We start from the raw sequence: 21786 nt of genomic DNA, 5'->3' as shown, positions 1-21786 counted from the left end.
TTGGAGGTGCAATAGGTAAAGGGAAGGTGGCTCATGAGCATGGAGTGTGATGGGTTGCTTTGTCAACTTTGCAATGACAAATTTAGGTCTATCCGCAGTCACAAGAAATGTTACAAGGTTTTGTAGACTTCATGTAGAAACCTTTTGTTTCTCGGCAAAAAGACATTCATTTCAAAAATTCAAATGTTTAAAGATTTTAGAAACCTTTACACACATAGATGACCAAACAAAAATCAAATTACTTTTTGTAACATGTGCGGATCTTTGAACATTCATTCATTTTTATCCAAGAGAAAAGAGAAAGATAGATATACTGCATAGTGCACGAGTTTGTGTCCCAATCACCCATTGAATCCAACCTTGGATGGTGTATTTGCTTTGTAGCTGCAAATGAATGAGTACACGAATGCTGGGTGGACTGGACCTGCGTTCTTTGTCTCTGGAAGATCACGACGATCTCGCCTGGCTGCCAGATGGCTGCCTGTGTTTGACCTCAGTTTGCCCTTGTGATTACCTTTTTATTTTTGCCCGAGGCTGACAGAAAGGGTGGATTTCAACGCTGATTTGCTGGGGGATGAGTTGGGAGAATAAGGCTGGAATTCTCCCCTTTATAGGGGCTGGGAGGCCTGGTCAGCTGGTCGGACCAGCACAACCTTGTCAAGGGGTGCCAACTGGCCTGGTCTATGGACACCTAAGTGAGCAGCCTTTGCCCTTTGCCTTGGCCTCTGTGCTTTAGCCTTTTCCCTCGCTCCATGTCTTCCCTACACTGACATTTAGAGACTCCGGAGAGTGTTCATACTCAAGCCAGCATCTGCTTAGACTAGATTGACACCCTGTACATCATTAGATTTTGCTCATGGGTTCCATGGACTGTGCTAAACTCAACACGGTACTTGCACTACTGGAGCTGACCACCCTTGTGGTACACTGGCGACTCGTCCTTGGACAAAGGCTCACAAAATGCCTAGTGTCCGGCCTTAGATCCTTGCACTTGTCTGTACAGTATGTCCAAGTAGCATCCAAGTGCAGGATGCATATGTCACTTTCAACTTTGAAGCTTGAAAAAAAAAGATTGCACAATCACTTGGACTATGGCAATGCTGTACAATCACTTGGATTTTAGTGAGGCACTAGGAGACGTGAAAAATTTCAAGAGATGAGAATTCTTGAAACCTTAGAGAAAATTGAAGAATGAAGAAGAAAAAGAAGGAAAGGAAGAGAAAGAGAAGGAAAAGGGAGAAAATAAAGATGAAAAAAGAGATTTAAGAAGGGAGAAGAGGTAAAAAAAAGGAGGAACACCAAGGGAGGAGAGGAAGAAAAAGGGAGGAGAGAGGAGATGGGATATGACAGGTAATGCGCTGCAAACAAGCTTGAAACGGGCTAAAACAAGCTGAAAACAGGCAAACGAATTTGGTGATTGAAAATGGGGCAAAAAGCAAAAAAGAATTGATGTAAAAATTTGCGCAAACTTTGTTTTGGGGGTTTCAAAAACATTTTGGGATAGAAATGTTTTACAGGAAACACGTTTTTTTTTCCCCCACGGGTCTATCATGTTTTCGGTCCCTTTTGCAAAAGCTTTGATATTTATTGATCTCCTTTTACAGGTCTTATTTCGTTGACGTCCCTTAACATCAAGTCATGTGGTATACCAGATTTTGGATGCGAAAAGCTCAAAGGTATGAATAGGAATTCTTGGGGTTCTAGTATATGCGGGACTGTTCTTGGATTTTATCACGCTTAGTGATTCATTTTATCAATGCTTGAAAAGCATTGTAGCAGGCTCTGTGGACTAGGTATGCTATGGGAAAATGTGGCAGTTTAATCCCTAGCCTTCATTCTCCTAGACAATTTTTGTCCTCCACAAGCTGTACCTACAGAACAGAAGTGAGATGGTGCTATAGGCCCTCAGTGTTACTCTCCCTCCATATTGAGTAGCATTGACGTGCAACTATAATTTGTGCAAATGACATTCAAAAAGTAAGAGCCTATGCACAGGGCTGTCTTGAGCCTATGTGCAGGGCTGTCCTGTGGTGTAGTGAGCCATTCTGCCTTTTATAGTGAAGCATTGTCGTTCTGCAATGAAGAGAATGTAAGGCACCCTAATTAGCAATAGTGGGAGTACCTCAGCCTTCATTCATCCACAACTTTCTTCCTTTTGACTTAGTTGTTGGGCTGCTTATGGAAAGTCCTCGACAACTATAATGTCTTTCTTGTAGAAGCCTAGAGAACGTGCACTCATTCCGGTAGTCCAGAGGTAACCCGTTTATAAAAAAAGTCTCAGTCTGTGTCTCTTGCAACACCCCAGCCACATGAATTTCAGATTTTTTGAATCTAGGCCTTGAGAGGTCCATTGTGTTCATTAAATTTTAGATTCCAATTAACATATTCTCTGTCATTCTTAGACCTGCTGTGGCTTTGAATCTGTCTAACTTACTCCGGTATTTGAATACATGCAGGGCTTGTGAATTTGCAGATCCTGAATCTTGCCTACAATGATATAACTGATGCAGGAATGGCTCACTTGAAAGGTATGCCTCTGTTGTTCAAACTTGTCATTTTGATGGGGGACAAAGCAGTGAACTAGAGAGGTGCAAGGTGCTCTCTTTACTCAATCTGCCCATTCCTAAATGCCTTCATGTTGGGGGCTCAAGCTTCAAGGATATGGGGCCTACAGATCTCCTTTATGCTGATAGGAGGGGTCCTTCGGATTGGGAGTTTGGCACAAACTTCTTCTTTTAGTAATGTCTTTGTAGAAATCATTAGTGTGGATAGGGGGTGATGATGATCTTCTTATCTCAATAGCAAGTTTTCTAGCTCTGACGAGTCTTGGAATTCTTATTATTTTCAGCATCAAAATTCTCTTTGACCTTCTCTCTAAATCAAAATCAAGATCGTCGACACTATGACAAAAGCGATTGTTTTCTCAATCCCAACAGTAGTCGTCGCATGGCAATACCTCCAAGTGAACCGACAAGTTAACCACAACTCAAAAGATGCTTCGTTACCTGGTCTGTAACCATAGATGCTTTGAGTGCGCGCAGCACTCGAATGCCTGTCAGAATACTAATGTGGAACCTTCAACTTTAGAAGACAAGTCGGATGTTCAATGCTCACATAATTTAGAAGGCAAGCATGCAATAGCTCATGGAATTCATGCTTGTACTAGCCCTGCTTCAGACTTTCCCAGAGATCTCAGAGTTACCAGCTTCTCCTTGGATACCAGTGGATACAAATGAAGATTCTTCTAGCATGGCTTCAAAAGAACAACTAGATGAGATTGTAAAGTTTTTGGATTCGTTATCTCAAGAAGATGATTCCTGACCTACTGTATGAATCCTATGAAGTAACAAAGATTGACATAGCACCTGTTCAACGTATTTTTGAAGAGCTGACACAACAAAGATTGCTTAACATAGTGTTGGATACTGTTCTTGACAATGATGATCCTATCTTCAATGCTTTTGATAGCTTTGTTGAACAGTGCACTACTTTTGGCATGGAACTTCATTCAAATGACATTCATATATCTGTGAGAATACATGATTGCATTGACAGTCAGAGCACGAAGACAACAATCATTCTCATCATTGTGGATCTTATTTTAAATGGAAGGGATGCCCCTACCCTTAATCATTGAAGGGACACCAGTGAAGGGTCGCACCTATTACATAGGTCCTCACTAAAGGACCACACCCTACACGAAGGGGTGTGTCTCTTCAGTTGTAGTACCTCTTCGGGCCTTTTCTAAGAAAGGCCTCTGGCTCAATGCAAACGATCTCAACTTTTCATCTCGTATCATTATCTCTCGTGTTAATGAGCTTTAATGAGTATTAAATATCTATAATTATGCTTAATTAGTGTAGAACACCTTACACGGTTGGGGTGTTTTTATAAGGATGTGTGCTACATCTTACGGGGATGTGTGTTGCCCACCAACTCTAGACTGGTGATCAACAATCATGCGAATTGGCGGAACAGTTTGTTGATTAGCCTTTTAGGTTGTATGGGCTGCCTTTTGATATAATTAATGATAGGGACTCGCAGTTTTCTGGACATTTTTGGCAGCTAGTTTTCCAAAGATTGGAGATTACGCTGAGTACGAGTTTCTATGATCATCCTTAGTCTAATGGGCAGACAAAGAGGGTGAATCAGGTTTTGGAGGATATGCTTCGTGCTTAGGTCTCCAAGGGAGCATCAGATTGGGAGAAGTACAGCTCGATGGTTGAGTTTGCACTGTAATAGTGCTAAGCATGCGGTTGCTAGTTACAATCGGTTTATGCTGATGTACAGATACCGACCTAGATCTCCAATAACAGTTGGACTTATGGGTATTCAGATTGATGCGGCTGAGACTTCTTAGTAGATATGCAAGAAATGCTAGTGAGTGCATGAGAGGCTATTAGGATTCTACAAGATCATGCACGTTTTTATACTGATAGTAGGTAGCGTTCATCGAGGCAGTTTACTAAGGGGATGTTGGTTTATTTGAGTGTCCAAGAGTTTTGAGACGTTACGCACAAGGAAGGTTGGGAAGTTAACCCCTGGGTATTGTGCACCTTACAACATCTTGAAAAAGATTGGGGAGGTTGCTTATAGAGTAGAGTTGCCTCCGAATGTGAAAGTTCATACAGTCTTTCATGTTAGTTGACTGAAAGAGATGTTGGGAGCTTAGGATAAATTGTTACCTCTTAGAATCTTGTTGAGGCTGAGGACTTGTCCTATGTTCCACATGAACCTGAGAGGGTGATAGATTTCAAGGAACGACAACTTAGAAACACGTTGATCCATGAATATAAGTAGGGCGAAGGAGGACTCAACTTGGAAGTCAGTAGCTAGTTTGAGTAAGCGCTTTCCTAATTTCATTTAAGAGTAAATGTTTGAAGGGGAGAAGTATGTTATGAACCGGTATACTATTTTACCGATTAGGGACCTAATTCAACAAGATTAGGGGGCCTCAAGATTAGGGATTAGAAGACAGATAGTAGGCTAAACTTCATGGATTAGTAAAAGAGACTTAACGGTTGTTTATAGCAGGTTAGCTATTTATGGTGTAGTTATCACTATATAAGTGAGAGATTGGGTTATTATGAGACACAGTTGTGCGGATGCATTAGTGAAGGCCTAGCTTGGGCTAGGAGAGTTGACATGCTCATGCCATGCACATGGCGAGTACGTAGATTGGCGTTGTCACGATTGTGACTTAATCTCTCTTAATTATCCTTAAATTACTCCTAATTACTCTTAATCATTGATGGGACACCAGTGAAGGGGCACACCCTATCACATGGGTCATCGTCAAAGGACACTTTTCTTCAAGGAGACACATCTATTGATCAAAGGATACATCTCTACGTCCAAAGGACATAACTATTCATTCAAGAGTCACACCCTTTCGTTAGGGATGTGCCTCTTCATTTGTACCTTTGCGTCTCAATTGTCTTTAGTTCTTGTATACAATCTTAGTCATGTCTCTTAAAATATTAATAGACTAGGAAGCCCTCATAGTGGTATCAGAGCAAACAAGCTCCAACCTGTAGGATGCCCACATTCAGAAACCCTAACCCTAACCCTAAAAATCAGAAACCCTAAATCAAAAAATTAACCTTAGAATTAGGTATAGCAAGAGTTGTATGGAAGAGAAGGAGAGAGTGATCCATTCAATTTTGCTAATTTTGCCCAATTTTAGCTTTTTCTCCAAATTTTCCACCACACAAAAAAATAATAATGATCGCAAGCTGTAGTCTCACCAAAGTACTCATAGCGTAATATTGGGTCTTCTCTCCCACCTTTTTGCAAGCGTCGAGTGGTGATGGCGGCTCTCCAAACTGAATTGTCTTTCTTCTACAGTCGCCTCCTTCCGTTTTGGAACGCCACGCTTACAACATATTAAAAGTTTTTTTTTAAAACAAACAAAAAAAAACAAACTTTAAAGGCTTTAATCCTAAGCCTTGTAACTTAAGGCTTGTAAAAGCCTTTCCCCAGCCACGTATGCAGCCGACGGCCAGGACGTGACCAACACAAAAAAAAAGAAAAGAAATAGTGAACATCAAAAAAGCAAAAAAAAAAACGGCTAGCCAGACCAACCCGAGCGCCGATTTAATAAAAAAAAAACAAAACCCATTGGTTTTTACCACTTGTGCACATGCGAAGAACAAAAACGACACCGATTCGTGCATCATCTGGCAGCGATTCAGCCCCCCCCCCTTCTGGTCTCTCGCTGGTGATCACTTACTTTGATGGATATCTTTCAGAAATCAGTGGTTGCGGTTCTTCATCATTTTCAACCTTTGGTTCATGCCTCGTACCTACAGTATCTCTAATAGTTGAGATTCTTCAAACACATACACTTCAAGTGTGCTCCTTCTAGTTTCTCATTTTGTGCCTGTATAAATACACAAAAAAAGTGGTATTTCTTTGCTCAAGAAACCCGGCATTTCATTCTTCTACGGGCACAACACTCTTCGGGAGCCAACATTATCTTCTACGGGCGGAAGACACCACCTTATATCCGCTGGACACACTTCATCGTCTTTAAGTAATTTTTCTTATGGCAGTGGCTTATGGCCGAGGGCCCATACGAGTTGAGCTATATCCAGGACACACTCTCTAGTGCACCTGTGTCTTCTCCTGAACCTGTACCTGCCTTGCTCCTCTATCATATTTTTGTATCCAGATAGCCACACCCACATCCCGTCCTCGAGAATACGATGTGTGGATTTTTAGGGTGCATACCTCGCCACGAGCCTTGCCACATAATAGTTTCCTCTTGGAGCGACACCCTTATCTTGGCCTCCCTATCCCAGAGGCATCTCTCATCTACCACGGGATTAGTACATACTCGGACCAGGCTCCTTTGGTTTAGAGTGTCCGACTTGCAACACCGACATATACTCCTCGGACACCCACTCATTCGCCACCGACTGCCAGTCCTGGTCCCTTACTCTCTCCTCATGGTCGTCTCCGCTACATCGGGTGGTCTATTCCTACTCCCCCCTTGACAACCTCGCCCCGACCTTTCTCCATGGCACCCATTCACTCTCCCCGCGATGGTTCTCACTAGGGCACAACAGCGCCAACAGGAGTTGCAGCAGAGCAATCCAGTTTCATTCCTTACCATGGAGGGTGAACCCATCATTGAAGATGAACCTGTTCTCGCCTGATGGTAGCAGGAGATGCAAAACTAGATGGCAGCTATGCAAAGTCAATTCCAAAAGACTTTGGAGTCTCTCACATCACAGATGCAGTCCCGATACTCTCAACCTGCAAGTTCGGTGGCTTCAATCGCTGCACCAGTTCTAGACGCCGACATTTTACCCCCAGAGGTAGAAGCCGATGACTTAAAAGTTATTTATCGTTTATTACAAGCATCCAAAACTAAGAAATTGGACATTAAACCACCATAGCTCTTTTTTGGCCAACACAATAAGCATACACTTGACCAATGGCTGTACAAGCTTCGCTTGTACTTCGATTCTATGGACCTCACCAATGCAAGAAAGATTACCTTCGTCGCGTCTTTGCTGAAAGACAATGCATTCTTATGGTGGCAACGACGACTGTCTGATGGGAAGACTGTTAGCACGTGGGGAAAATTTGAGCGTGTCATCCGTAAGCAGTTCATACCTGCCAATGCGGATTTTCAAGCAGGATCTCGTTTACGCCATTTGATCCACAAACTGGATCATTGGCCTCTTATATCTCACAGTTTACCAGCTTGGTACTAGAGATTTCAACATTGTCCCAAGACGACAAGCTACATGCTTTTGTCGAGGGACTTACTCCCACATTGCGCACGGATCTTCATGCCTTTTGGGTTAACCAATGCCCCGACAACTTTTATGAGTCTCATGAATGGCCTCTTTTGACCATTTCTGGACAAGTTCGTGATTATTTATCTGGACGATATTCTGGTATTTAGTGCTTCAATCGATGAGCACAAAAAGCATCTACATGAAGTTTTCTAGGTTTTGCGAGATAGTACACTTTTAGTCTTTTTGTCAATCCAGAGTGTCATGTGCACAGTGTGTATCTATCGTGTGCGACACGCACGCAAGACTAGCTTCGAGGTTTGGGGAAGCTTGGAGCAAGGTAGGCTGATTGGCGAGTTGAGTTAGTGATAGACTAACGGGCGGGCACCCAAGTATGGACGGGTGGGCGTCCAAGTGTGGACACCTGATGACCGGCCAAGAGCCTATAAAAGGGTGGCCAAGGTTAGTCATTAGTGATATAGAGAGTCTCGCGAGTTTGTGAGAGCTCTATGGTCTTGGAGCCTGGATCTAGTGCAGACGTGCACCTGCTTTATGCAGCCGAGGCCGACAGCAGTCTCGAGGCCCGCGAGGGTAGCTTCGTGGCGGTATGGGACGTCATGAGGTAGAGGCTGGTCGGTACGTCAACCTAGTTAGCTCAGCTCGCGGCTCGGTGGGGATAGCCAAGTCTGTGGGCTTGCCCACGGCTGTCATGGTTGGGAGGTGAGTCAGGCCTGCACCCCCTTGTTTGTTTGTTTGTTTGTTTATAGGTTTCGAGTCTCGTACCAGGAACGATCACGAGGTGATCCGGTGGGGATTTGACAGTGCGGGCGTCCAAGTGTGGATGCCTAATGACTGGCCAAGAGCTTATAAAAGGGTGGCCAAGGTTAGTCATTAGTGATATAGAGAGTCTTGCGAGTTTGTGAGAGCTCTATGGTCTTGGAGGTTGGATCTAGTGCAGACGTGCACCTGCTTTATGCAGCCGAGGCCGGCTGCAGTCCCGAGGCCCGTGAGGGTAGCTTCGTGGCGGTATGGGACGTCATGAGGTAGAGGCTGGTCGGTACGTCAACCTAGTTAGCTCAGCTCGCGGCTCGGTGGGGACAGCCAAGTCTGTGGGCTTGCCCATGGCTGTCATGGTTGGGAGGTGAGTCAGGCCTTCACCCTCTTGTTGTTTGTTTGTTTGTTTGCAGGTTTCGAGTCTCGTACCAGGAACGATCACGAGGTGATCCAGTGGGGATTTGACAGTGGTATCAGAGCATGCCTCGTGAATGAGCAAGTCGGTAGGTGGAGAAGATGAGATCGAAGAAAGGTATGTGTTCAAAAAAGCTTGCTGTTTTTTCTGTGCATGCTGCTGATTTTTCAGAAAGTATGTGCTTTTTCCGTCAAAGTAACCCATGATGATGGAGATGGTGGTCTAAGACGGGTCGATTTGCTTTGCAAGAAGTAGGCTGAAAATTCGTTTGTGCAGTCGCATGAACCGTTGGGAGAAAACAGAGGAAAAAAAAAGAAAAAGCATGTAGCTTTTTGTTGAACGCGAGAGAGATTAAGAGAAGAGAGATGCGTTTGTTTTGGAGCTGCTGGTCGTGATGTGTTGCAGGCGGGAAGACAAGCGGGCTGGAGGCTATGCAGTCGGCCAGGCCTACGTAGGCCGGCGCTTAGGACACATGCGTAACGAGTGCCCAAAGCAAAAGGGTGCAAAGACCAACGTAAGACCCAAGCCAAAGGCAGCTAACCAGTTGTCTTTGACAGGTACGTCAATTACTGTACTTTCTTGCCCTAGTACTTGTTCTGATTGTCTGTTCAACTCTAAAGTATTTGGCTTGCATGATCTTCTCTGAGTTTATGGAGAAGTGAATGGCCATAAGATTCACATTCTTCTAGACCCTGGCAGCTCACACAACTTTGTTAATTACAAACTTGTGCAGAAATTGAGTCTTGATATAACACCCAGCGATCATACCTATGAGGTACGCCTACCTACGGGAAGGCAAGTATGGGATCGAAAGGTGAAGATGCTTCCAATCCAGATTCAGGACTACAAAGATACTCTGGAATGCTATGTAATGCACCTAGAAAATGTAGACTTGTTATTAGGGATTAAGTGGTTTAAGACTCTTCCAGTCCAGATAGATTGGTCTAGTCATATTTTTTCTTTTCAGCATAAGGACACCCAATATAGTATTTTAGGTGATTGTATACATCCCTCTCAGGGACCTCTTGTAAATACAATTGATTTTGGAAATATATTGGATTCTTCTTTGTATACCACTTTCCATTGTGTATTGATTCCACTTTCTTCATTTCTCATACCTTCCATGGATGTCAATGAATTAAGTGTGTTTGAAAGCAAAGAATTACAAAAGATACGTGATTCGTTTCAAGACGTATTTCCTAAGGAACTGCCATCGGGTTTACCATCTGAACGGGCCGTAGATCATCGTATTGACTTGATCCTTGGTGCTCATCCTGTGAGTATTCCACCTTATAGGATGAGCCAAGCTGAGGAAGATGAGTTGGCTAAACAACTTGAAGATTATCTGAGGATGGGCCAGATCCGTCCAAGTAAATCACCTTGGGGTGCACCTGTGTTGCTTAGAAGAAAGAAGAACAACACCTGGAGAATGTGTATAGATTACAAGAGATTGAACAAGCTGACAATTAAGAACCGTTATCCTCTCTCTCGATCAGATGACCTGATTGACCGGTTAGCAGGAGCGAAATATTTCACGAAGATAGATTTACATACTGGCTATCACCAGATACGTATTCATGAAAGGCATGTCGAAAGAATCGCCTTTCGGACTAGGTATGGCCATTACGAGTTTCTCGTATTACCTATTGGGTTAACCAATGCTCCAGCCACTTTCCAGCAAATGATGAACGATCTTTTTCGTGACCATTCTGGAAAATTTGTGGTGGTGTTCTTGGATGATATTTTGATATATAGCCGTACTCTTGAGGATTATGTTAGACACCTCACGATTGTCTTATCTATTTTAAGACAGAATCGACTATATGCTAAGTTAAGTAAATGTGAGTTTTTTATGAGACCGACATCATTTACTTGGGACACAAGATCACTCGAGATGGATTGAGCATTGACTATGACCGAGTTCAGAAGGTTCTGGACTGGCCTATACCGCGCACAGTGAAACAACTTCATTCTTCTCTCGGTTTTGTTGTTTTTCTTCGGAAATATGTGCGGTGCTACTCTGAGCTCACACTACCGATGATCGACTTATTGAAAGGTCGTGGACGTAAGTCAAATCAGCCTATCACTTGGAATAACGATTTGAATATGGCCTTCAGACTTTTGAAGAATAAAGTCAAGGAAGCACCTATCCTAGCCTTAACCCGATCCTAGTCGGCCTTATGTTCTTGAAACTGATGCCAGTGACTATGCCATTGGGGCTGCTCTATTTCAAGATGGTAGATTGGTTGTTTTTGAAAGTAAAAAGCTAGACGACACTCAATCTCGTTGGCCAACCCTTGAGAAAGAGCTTTATGCTGTGATTCATGCTCTCAAGGTTTGGAGACATTATTTATATGGCTCCAAGTTTGTGGTATTGACTGATCATGAGTCAATCAAGTATGTGTGATGCAGATGATTTGAGAGGAAGGAAAGCTCGTTGGGCTGAGTTAATGCAAGATTTTGATTTTGAGATTCGTTATCGGAAAGGGTTCATGAATAATGTTGCAGATGTGCTTAGTCGAATTCGAGAGGTGAATACTTTGTCGTTCACCGAGATTTCTACTGACTTATTTCAGTCATTGAGAGGGCTTTGCAGGACCGATAGTTATTTTGGTCCATTTTGGCAGAAGATCCAGGACGGGAGCTCATTGATTGACCAAGACTCAATGATCGAGTAGTCTACCATTCAGGCTGTAGGAGGCCAGTGGATGATTCGGAATGGTTTACTATTCCGTAATGACAAAATTTGTGTACCACAGATCCTAGACATTAGGTCCAAGATTCTTAAGGAGTGTCACGATGCCCCTTCTGCTGGACACCCTGGGGTACACAGGATGCTATCGTTAGTGAAACACACTTTTTATTGGCCAAAGATGAAAGGGTATGTAGAAGATTATGTTCTCAAGTGTCAAATTTGTGAGGTAAATAAAGCTGAACGCTTTCGACAGCTTGGGTTGTTGCATTCTTTACAAATCCTAGGTAATAAATGGGAAAGTATTTCCATGGATTTTATTACCGGATTGCCAAGAACACATCAAGGCCACGATTCTATTTGGGTTGTGGTAGATCGCTTGATAAAAATGGCTAGATTTTTACTGACCCGGAAGACTATTACAGCTACGCAATTAGCACGGCAGTTTATTGAGCAATTGTTTAGACTGTACGGGTTACCGCAGGACATAGTTAGTGATAGGGACTCTAAGTTTACGAGTGATTTTTGGAAACTTGTTTTTGAGAAGTTGGAAACAACTTTGAATTTGAGTTCCTCTGATCATCCTCAATCTGATGGCCAGATTGAAAGAGTGATTCAGATTTTGGAGTATATGCTTTGAGCATATGTATCCAAAAGATAGAGTTCATGGGAGGATTATCTTCCTATGTTAGAATTTGCATATAACAGTACTAAGCATACGAGTACAGGTTTTAGTGGGTTCTTCGTAGCTGGTTTACCAGACTCATACCGTTTATAGGTTAAAAATAACAAATGCAAAACATTGGACGAGGCCATTCATTCAGCTCGTATCTATGATGATACAATGATCTCTTCCAAGTCGAAACCCGTTACCAAGCAGGGAGCAAGCATAAACGAAAGTTCTCCGCACCTATGGCTAACACGACTGAAGGAAAGTCTTCGGACCAATCTTCGAAGAATTCAAGTTCGACTCCAGCGAAGAAGAAATGACTCCTTAGGGCTTTAAACCTCAAGAAGGAAGGACGTTGTTTTATCTGCGAAGAAAAAGGACACATGCGTAACGAGTGCCCAAAGCAAAAGGGTGCAAAGACCAACGCAGGACCCAAGCCAAAGGCAGCTAATCAGTTGTCTTTGACAGGTACGCCAATTACTGTACTTTCTTGCTCTAGTACTTCTTCTAATTGTCTATTCAACTCTAAAGTATTTGGCTTGCATGATCTTCTCCGAGTTTATGGAGAAGTGAATGGCCATAAGATTCACATTCTTCTAGACCTTGGTAGCTTACACAACTTTGTTAATTACAAACTTGTGCAGAAATTGAGTCTTGATACAACACCCAACGATCACACCTATGAGGTACGCCTACCTGTGGGAAGGCAAGTATGGGATCGAAAGGTGGAGATGCTTCCAATCCAGATTCAGGACTACAAAGATACTCTGGAATGCTATGTAATGCACCTAGAAAATGTGGACTTGTTATTAGGGATTGAGTGGTTTAAGACTCTTCAAGTCCAAATAGATTGGTCTAGTCATATTTTTTCTTTTCAGCATAAGGACACCTAGTATAGTATTTTAAGTGATTGTATACATCCCTCTCAGGGACCTCTTGTAAATACAATTGATTTTGGAAATATATTGGATTCTTCTTTGTATACCGCTTTCCATTGTGTATTGATTCCACTTTCTTCATTTCTCATACCTTCTATGGATGTCAATGAATTAAGTGTGTTTGAAAGCAAAGAATTACAGAAGATACCTGATTCGTTTCAAGACGTATTTCCTAAGGAACTGCCATCTGGTTTACCACCTGAACGGGCCGTAGATCATCGTATTGACTTGATCTCTGGTACTCATCCTGTGAGTATTCCACCTTACAGCATGAGCCAAGCTGAGGAAGATGAGTTGGCTAAACAACTCGAAGATTATTTGAGGATGGGCTAGATCCGTCCAAGTAAATCACCTTGGGATCTCATGTGAAAGTTCATCCTGTATTTCATGTCAGTAGACTTAAGGAAGTATTGGGTGGAACAGATCAGTTAGTTACTCCTCAAGAAATTATAGATGTCGAGGACATGACATTTGTTCCGCACGAACCTGAAAAGATTCTTGGCTTTCGTGAAAGAAGATTGCGTAATACGCTTATTACGGAATACAAGATCAAGTGGAAGGATCATGTTGAGGAGGACGCTACATGGGAGACATTAACTACTCTTCAGAGAGATTACCCTAGCTTTTTAGTGAGCTCAGGAGTGAGCTCTTAGAGGAAGGAGAGTATGTCATGTGCACAGGGTGTATCTATCGTGTGCGACACGCACGCAAGACTAGCTTCGAGGTTTGGGGAAGCTTGGAGCTAGGTAGGCTGATTGGCGAGCTCAGTTAGTGATAGACTTACGGGCGGGCACCCAAGTATGGATGGGCGGGCGCCCAAGTGTGGACGCCTGATGACCGGCCATAAAAGGGTGGCCAAGGTTAGTCATTAGTGATATAGAGAGTCTCGCGAGTTTGTGAGAGCTCTATGGTCTTGGAGCCTGGATCTAGTGCAGACGTGCACCTGCTTTATGCAGCTGAGGCCGGCAGTAGTCTCGAGGCCCGCGAGGGTAGCTTCGTGGCAATATGGAATGTCATGAGGTAGAGGCTGGTCGGTACGTCAACCTAGTTAGCTCGCGGCTCGGTGGGGACAGCCAAGTCTGCGGGCTTGCCCACGGCTGTCATGGTTGGGAGGTGAGTTAGGCTTGCACCCCCTTGTTGTTTGTTTGTTTGTTTGCAGGTTTCGAGTCTCGTACCGAGAACGATCACGAGGTGATCCGGTGGGGATTTGACACAGAGAAAAGTGAATTTTTCAAGACATCACTAGAGTACCTTGGACACATCATTTCAGCTGATGGCATTTCTGTGGATCCTAAGAAGATACAAGTTATTCAAAGATTTTAGCCGACACCGCAAAACACTCATGATGTCAGATTATTCTTGGGTCTTGCTAATTTTTATCATACAAAGGTCTTTAAGTTTTCGGAAATTGTAGCACCTTTGACAGAGGTTTTAAAGTCAGCCCTTGCATTTCGATGGACAAATGATGCTTCTCACGCCTTTGATAAGTTAAAGGTTGCTTTGACAACAATCCCAGTAATGGCAATTACAGACCCCAGTCTTCCTTTCGAAGTCATGATAGATGCTTCTGATATTGCAACTAGCGCAGTTCTCATGCAACAAGGCCGTGCCATTGCCTTTGACAATCAATTTAAACACGTTATCCAGTATACGATAAGGAATTCTTGGCAATTGTTCATGCTTATCGAGCTTGGAAACACTATCTTCTAGGAGCAGACTTTGTTGTGAAGACAGATCATCATTCCTTGAAGTATATCTTCACTCAATCAGTTATGAATGGATGACAAGGCGATGGGTGGAGTATTTGGTAAACTTCCACATGGCTATTGAATATGCTCCTGGTCTTTCTAATGTGGTTGTCGATGCTCTTAGTAGAATGCCTCAAGCCTTAGTAATGGCGATTTCTACAGTTCAAATTGACATTACAACATCTTTTGTGGATCATTATGCAGGCGATCGGGATTTTGTAAATGCTTTTCGAGTGATTACGACTCCGCAGTCTACTCCTTTTGATTTAAAGATTTATGCAGCTTATCCTCTCGTCAATGGATTATTATATTATCAAGATTGCATTTGTGTGTCTCATAACACAAGTATGCGTAAACTCTTCGTGAAGGAACATCATGAGGTTCCTTATGCAGCTCATCCTGGTATCAATAAGACTTATCGGTTGCTGACAGCTTCTTATTATTGGCCTCAAATGAAGCAAGATGTTATAAAGTTTGTTAGAGCATGTTTCTCTTGTCAACAAATGAAAGCAAATAGACAAGCTCCAGCCGGTCTTCTTTAACCACTTCCAGTACCAAATGAACGTTGGAAAAGTATCAGTATGGATTTCATTATATCTTTACCTCGTTCTTCAAAAGGTAATACACAGATAATGGTGGTGGTCGACAGATTATCCAAAATGGCACATTTTATACCATGCAAGAAGATAGCTCAAGCTCCGGATATTGCTTCGTTATTTCTTCAGTATGTTTTAAGGTACATGGATTGCCAAAGTCCATTATTTCAGATCGAGATCCTAAGTTTATAAGACATTTTTGGACATCACTTTTCAAGTCACTTGGCACAAATTTATTGTTCATGAGGACACCAATTGTTGATCATATGGCGGATTCACCTTGGACCGCCTGTCCCGCTTTCCGTGCATCTACGACACGTAGGAAGTATGTGCCAAAACATGAGGACACCAATTGTTGATCATATGGCGTCTCTTTACATTAGTCCAACCATCTGACAATATGGTGCATCCATACGTCCTTCATGTAGGAAGCATGTGCCAAAACATGAGGACACCAATATGTTGATCATATGGTGTCTCGTTATATCAGTCCAACCATTTGACAATCCATTCTCTTCCATTGGTTTGTGTGGAGAACATTGAAGGATATGTTGCACTCAATAAGAGTGCCTGCAACCTTTATCTCCACAACTCTTTGACGCTCCTTCACCCACGAACTCGATTAAATGTGAGATGGAGAAGTCGTTTGATGACTACCAAAGACCTGTGTATTTGATAAACGTGTGCCAGCACCATGCATAGAAGAAGAACCTGCACCTGTATTGGAGCTGCGATCATTCACATGAGGCCTTTTGTAAACCCGCCTTTGCAATTGTGGCACCACCATCTCATGTGCTGGCCATTGCTACCTTCATCATCCGTGAATGCGCGAATCTTCCAATAGGGATGGCGCTTCCTGCGCATGGCCGACAGTGCTCATGTGAGAGAAGGGATGAGGTTGGAGGCTAATAGAAGAGAGAGCAAGAGAGAGGCAGGGCCTGAAGCCTGCTGCCTGAGCAGTAAGGAGTGCTCACGCGAGAGAGAGGGAGGAGGTTGGAGGCGAATAGAAGAGAGAGGAAGAGGCTGAAGCCTGAGCAGTAAGAGAGCTTCGGGGAGAGAAGGGTAAGATGAGAAGATGAGAGAGAGGGCTCCGGTAGAGAAGGGTAAGAAGCTGCTGAGCTCACAGAGGGTAGGCAGAGCGCAGGCGGCAGAAGTGCACAGAAGGGAAAGCAGCGCAAGAAACGTCCACTTACCCGCGAGCATTCCAAGAAAAAAATCCCCAATTTTAGGGATTTCTTGGAAAAAAGCCTCAATTTTGGGTTTTCTTGGCCGTTGCCCAAATCCTACACATCTAAAGCTAATCGCGACCAGATTTTGGGCATTTGAAAAAAAAAAACTAAGAATTTCAAAACGTGCAGAATGAGTCAGCACGTTCGGACTGTTCAGAATGTGGTCCAATTTCAGGTTGAAACACACGCGACCTGTACGGTTTCCGTACGTGCTGTACAACCGTACAAACTGTATGGCCTGCCTGATTCCGTACATGACCTACATCCAACCTTGGTACTAATCGTGCTCTCAGCTGTGTTTAGGGCAAATTTTGGGAAGGACTTTACATGTACAGCCATTGAGCAGTTCATCTTTGGAATATACAATAGATTAGGTGAATACTTCTCTGGTCTTTGTGTAATTGCAGGGTTATGTCTTTGAGTAGCATTAATTAGATCTCTAGTCAGTGTTAATTACTACCTAAGCAAGCATAATTTTGCATCCGTATATAGCATTGGTATCAAAGCACTAGGTCATCTGCAATGAGTCCTTGTGTTAGGTGCGTTATCAGGTGTCGTGAACTAGTTTTTTTAAGGGTTTTCTCTGTAGCCAAGTGCTCATGCAGCAAAGGTCTTTGCCAATGTCATTTGCAGTAGGTCTTTGTGTTAGGTTAGCATAGTTTTGTATAGGTTTGCATGCCGCATAGATTTCAAGACTGCGAGGTGATCCCAAGACTTTTTCCAAGGAATAGTTGGAGCATTGGATATAGATTTTCTAGAAATGGAACCTTGAGTTGCACCAGAAGCCAAGGGATGAGTACGAGGACATGTATGTGGATTTGTGCTGCCCACCACCCTAGACTGGATGACTGGCAGTTTCGCATCTATTTAAGGATGTGTCACGGTCCCCTGAGGTTGCAAACAATAAAAATGGCTTTACCCACGACCTGTATAGTTGAGGATGTGTGACAGCTGAAGTTTCCTTGCGTTGGATATCTTGCAGAACTCGGTGTTATGAGAAGATATTTGATCAAGTTTTTTGTTCTTGTTTTGATTGTTGAAATCCCATAATTTTTATTTTATTTTTGCCATAGGTTTGACAAATTTAGTTTTTTGTTCTTGTTTTGATTGTTGAAATCCCATAATTTTTATTTTATTTTTGCCATAGGTTTGACTAATTTAGAGGACCTCAATCTCGACTCGTGCAAAATTGGTGACAGTGGTCTTGAAAATCTCAAAGGTAGTTCTCTTCCTTTCTAGCTAGTAGCCATAGCCACATGGTTCTCTATGGAGTCTCTTTATTAATGTTTGGCTAAAGTACATGTCTTAATTTATTTTCTTTGCATAGATTATGGGGTGGGGGTTGGGCTTTGAGCCAAAGGGGGGAGGTGTGCTTCATCGTCATGTGTGAAAGCAGCTGGGCATAATATTGACATGTTGGGCATGATAATGACAGGTCTTGTGAATCTAAGGAGTTTGGATCTCTCAGACTCAGAAGTAGTCAGCAATGGCCTTCGTTATATATCTGGTTAAGCTCTCCTTTGTCCTGGTCATGTGCTAATTGTGCTGGGAAAAGCAACATTGCTTGGATTCATTGATGCCAGTACATGGAACACATCTTTGAGTATTTGGTGAAGTGATGAATGCCCAGGTCTGAACCAGTATTTTTAAGGAATGAATTATGCTTGTTTTTCAGGCATGAAAAAGCTAGCAAGCCTCAACTTGTCTTTTACAAGTGTGACGGATGGTGGTCTTGGAAGGATAGCTGGGTTAACCTCTCTTACTTCCCTTAATCTTGACACACGGCAAGTGACAGACACAGGACTTGCTGCTCTTACAAGTAAGGCTTATCTTCACTATTCTTAAGGGGCTGTCAATGCAGCATGCGGTCATGGTTTAACATCCAAAATTCTTTGAACAATGCTTGTAAAAGCAGGATAAACTTAAATATATAAAGTGCATTTTCTTAGTATGATGGCTACAATTGTGGATAAAAATTGTCTAGAATAATCGATTTAATATTTGGATTTTAAAAACCTTTGTTAACGTGCTTTTTGGAAATGAAGGTTTGATTAACCTGAAGCACCTGGATCTTTTTGGAGCAAGGATTACAGACTATGGTGCAGCTTATTTGAAATGTATCACTCTAATGTGCCTTTGCTTGGATCAAGATGTCTTCATTTTCTGCATTCAAGACTTGTTACTACTTCAAGGGAACTTAGTGTTGCATCGTGTGTTTTCAACATAATCATTAATGCATGCCAATTTATAATTTCAGATTTCAAGAAGCTTCAATCTTTGGAGCTGTGTGGAGGAGGGATAACTGATTCGGGTGTGAGAAACCTTAAAGACCTCACAGCTATGACTTCTTTGAACTTGTCACAGAACTGTCTGCTTACAGACCATGCCCTGGAGTTTCTTAGTGGTAAGTCTTTTTTATTCTCTGTTTTTTGGAGGGGACTGGGGGGTAGAGAGGAGGGGTATGCAAGGGAACTTTAAAGATTTAGTGATGTGTTCTTCGATCTCTTGTCATTTTGATGGAATAGCCTCCTCACCATGAGGAACTCTGAGTGAATTAGACAGTGATACATAGGCAGGTTGGCTGTTGGGTGAGCAGAACGCATGTGTATGTGTCAAGAGCATAAGAGCATAGTCACAGGAAACGACGTGTTTCTCTGTTTCAGTCCCTAGAAACGCGTTTCTCCGTTTCAGGACCCCATCCATTTCCATGTCCATTTCTCATTTCCCATGTGATATTGTCCCAGGAAATGGCTATTTCCACCCCTAAAAACTTGTTTCCCGGTTTCCATTCCTCGAACGTTTCTGTTCCTGTTTCTCCTTTCTGGTGACTATGGTCAAGAGTGCAAAGAGTGTAGGAGAGTTGGTTTCCTTTTTTCATTGAGTATCTTGTGCAACTCATATAATCCGCTTGATTGTGCACACTTTGCGACATGCAGTGGCTCTCCTTTACTGGTAGTTGCCTTGTATGTCTCCCCTTTTCTCATCGGGTGCATCATCCACAATTGCCTCATCAATAGGTTGGTATGTGGGCTGAAATTTGAGCTAATTTTCAGCCGGTATGGACTGATTTGCTGCACCTTGTTGAGTATTCACTTCCTACACATATGGCTGCCCGGCATTATACAAAGGTAGGAGTGTATTAAAGATGTTATGAGAGCAATACATTTTGCTGTTTTTTTAAAAGCATGGGCTGAACTGAGTTCTCAACAAAAAAACATCTCCACTCATCAAAATCCGCCTTATGGATGTATGGTAGAGTCTATACTCTTCGCTTTATGAGTTGTATCCCACAAAAATGCATATTACTACCTTATTATCTACCTTATTTTGTTGCTTAGGCATAAGAGCATAAGCAAGGCAACCAAAAAACACACAAATGAGCCACAGAGGGCTTCTTGTCATTCCAAGCTTCATAAAGGGTAATTGTCTACAAGGCCTTGGTGGAGCATTTGTTTAGCACATCAGTGGCACACATAATATGGCTCGATATCATTCACCTCCTCTGTGCCCACTAGGAAAGCTTCAGGGTGGCTTTGATCGCATGCAGAAGCACCGTGAGGTCTTCGTGCAGACTTGGCGTCATGGTCCTTTTCGTATTGACAGTGGCAGTTTTCTCGCCTCCCTCTCTCTCTCTCTCTCGCTCTCTCTCCACACACACACATTGTATGAGGTAACCTCCTCTCCCTAGAATGAGGGGAGGGTGCTCTCCTAGGAAGGAGAGCACCCTCTCCTTTTTTATTGTCACTTTGATTATCGTTGCTGCCTCGAAGGAGTTGATTTTGTACTTCGCTTGCATGGTTGTTTTTCTTGGTAACTAATAGAAGAAACTCTTTTTCGGAAAACAAAAAAATTGCTATACATAATTGCCTCTTACAAAAAAAACATGAGCCAAATCTTGGCCTTTAACCATGCAACGTGTCATCTCCATGAGAGATCTGTTTTTCCTCTCAACCACACCATTTTGTTGAGGTGTGTAAGGCACCTTACATTGATGTTTTATGCCATGTTCATACATACATACATGCAGATCCTTTGACATATACTCTCTCCCTTGATCTATATGAAGGGTGTCAACTTTACATGCAGACACATTTTCAGCCATAGAAACAAAGTGTCTAAAGCATGTAAAAACCTTTGACTTTGCTCTCAATGTGTCACATGCACTCTGCACTCAGTGCATGGTGACAAACTGGCTCATCATCAGCAGTGCAACAGTTGTACATTATTAGAACCCAGTAGGATGATAATTGTCGTACGCCGTGACCCCATTGTACATCCTTAGTCCAGGATAAGTCAGGCATGAGCTACGTAGGTCATTCCTCAACCTTAGCGGGTCAATCAGTCAGTCAAGTCAAGTCCCTTAACCCACTTGGAGAGAATCATTCATGCATGTAGAGTCAGTAGAAGCCTTAGGGTTTGCATCAGAAAGCACTCTGCATCCTGCATAATATGCATTCATATGCTTGTGCATCATTTAGAATAGCCCAGAAGCCTTAGGGAATTTACTAGGATTTATCTGGTATTTTTTTCATATTTTATGGTATTTATTTAGCATTTATTGTCATTTATAAACATAAAGTTTATTAAATTATGACCAGCCAACTTGACCAACCCCTATCTAGTATAAATAGGCTTGCATAGGGCTTAGTTTCTCATTTGGTCTTGAGTGTACTAAGAGCTTTCCTCCTTAGCCCTAGGAGTACCCTTGCCTTCAGCACTAGACTAGTCTCATCCAGCCCTTGGAGTACTTGAGTTTTGCTTCAGCCAGCCTTGGTTCTCCAACGCATGCAGTTCAGCAGTCCCTACAGCCATAAGCGCAGCCATACAGTGCATCCACAGGCCCAAATCAGCAAACACACCTGCGTTTTCTGCATGTAAACCAACCGCCTGCAGTTCAGTCCTCTACAGCCCTGCGTTTACAGATCTACAGCAGCCCTACAGTCTGCATTTCAGTCCAGCATCAGCCCTACAGTGTG

At 42.8% G+C, this 21786-nt stretch overlaps 1 protein-coding gene across 5 annotated transcripts in view; it reads left to right on the top strand.

The window, feature by feature from the left end:
* LOC147618289 (uncharacterized) overlaps nt 1-21786 on the top strand; it is a 70990-nt gene that overhangs the window by 33626 nt on the left and 15578 nt on the right. For 4 of the 5 annotated variants that reach the window (XM_086774745.1, XM_086774744.1, XM_086774746.1 and 1 more), the window contains 7 exons: nt 1605-1676; nt 2457-2528; nt 17958-18029; nt 18246-18317; nt 18486-18629; nt 18856-18927; nt 19068-19214. In XM_086774745.1, the coding sequence (XP_086630871.1) occupies nt 1605-1676; nt 2457-2528; nt 17958-18029; nt 18246-18317; nt 18486-18629; nt 18856-18927; nt 19068-19214 (651 nt within the window). The remainder of the gene's footprint in view (nt 1-1604; nt 1677-2456; nt 2529-17957; nt 18030-18245; nt 18318-18485; nt 18630-18855; nt 18928-19067; nt 19215-21786) is intronic. The other variant, XM_086774748.1, reaches the window with a different exon arrangement.

This window comes from Cibotium barometz, chromosome 35, assembly GCF_041138505.1.
Source record: "Cibotium barometz isolate CiBa-2024 chromosome 35, ASM4113850v1, whole genome shotgun sequence".
In the NCBI taxonomy this organism is placed as follows: Eukaryota; Viridiplantae; Streptophyta; class Polypodiopsida; order Cyatheales; family Cibotiaceae; genus Cibotium; species Cibotium barometz.
Note: the sequence above shows the minus strand (reverse complement) of the source record. Positions and strands in the feature narration are given on the sequence as shown.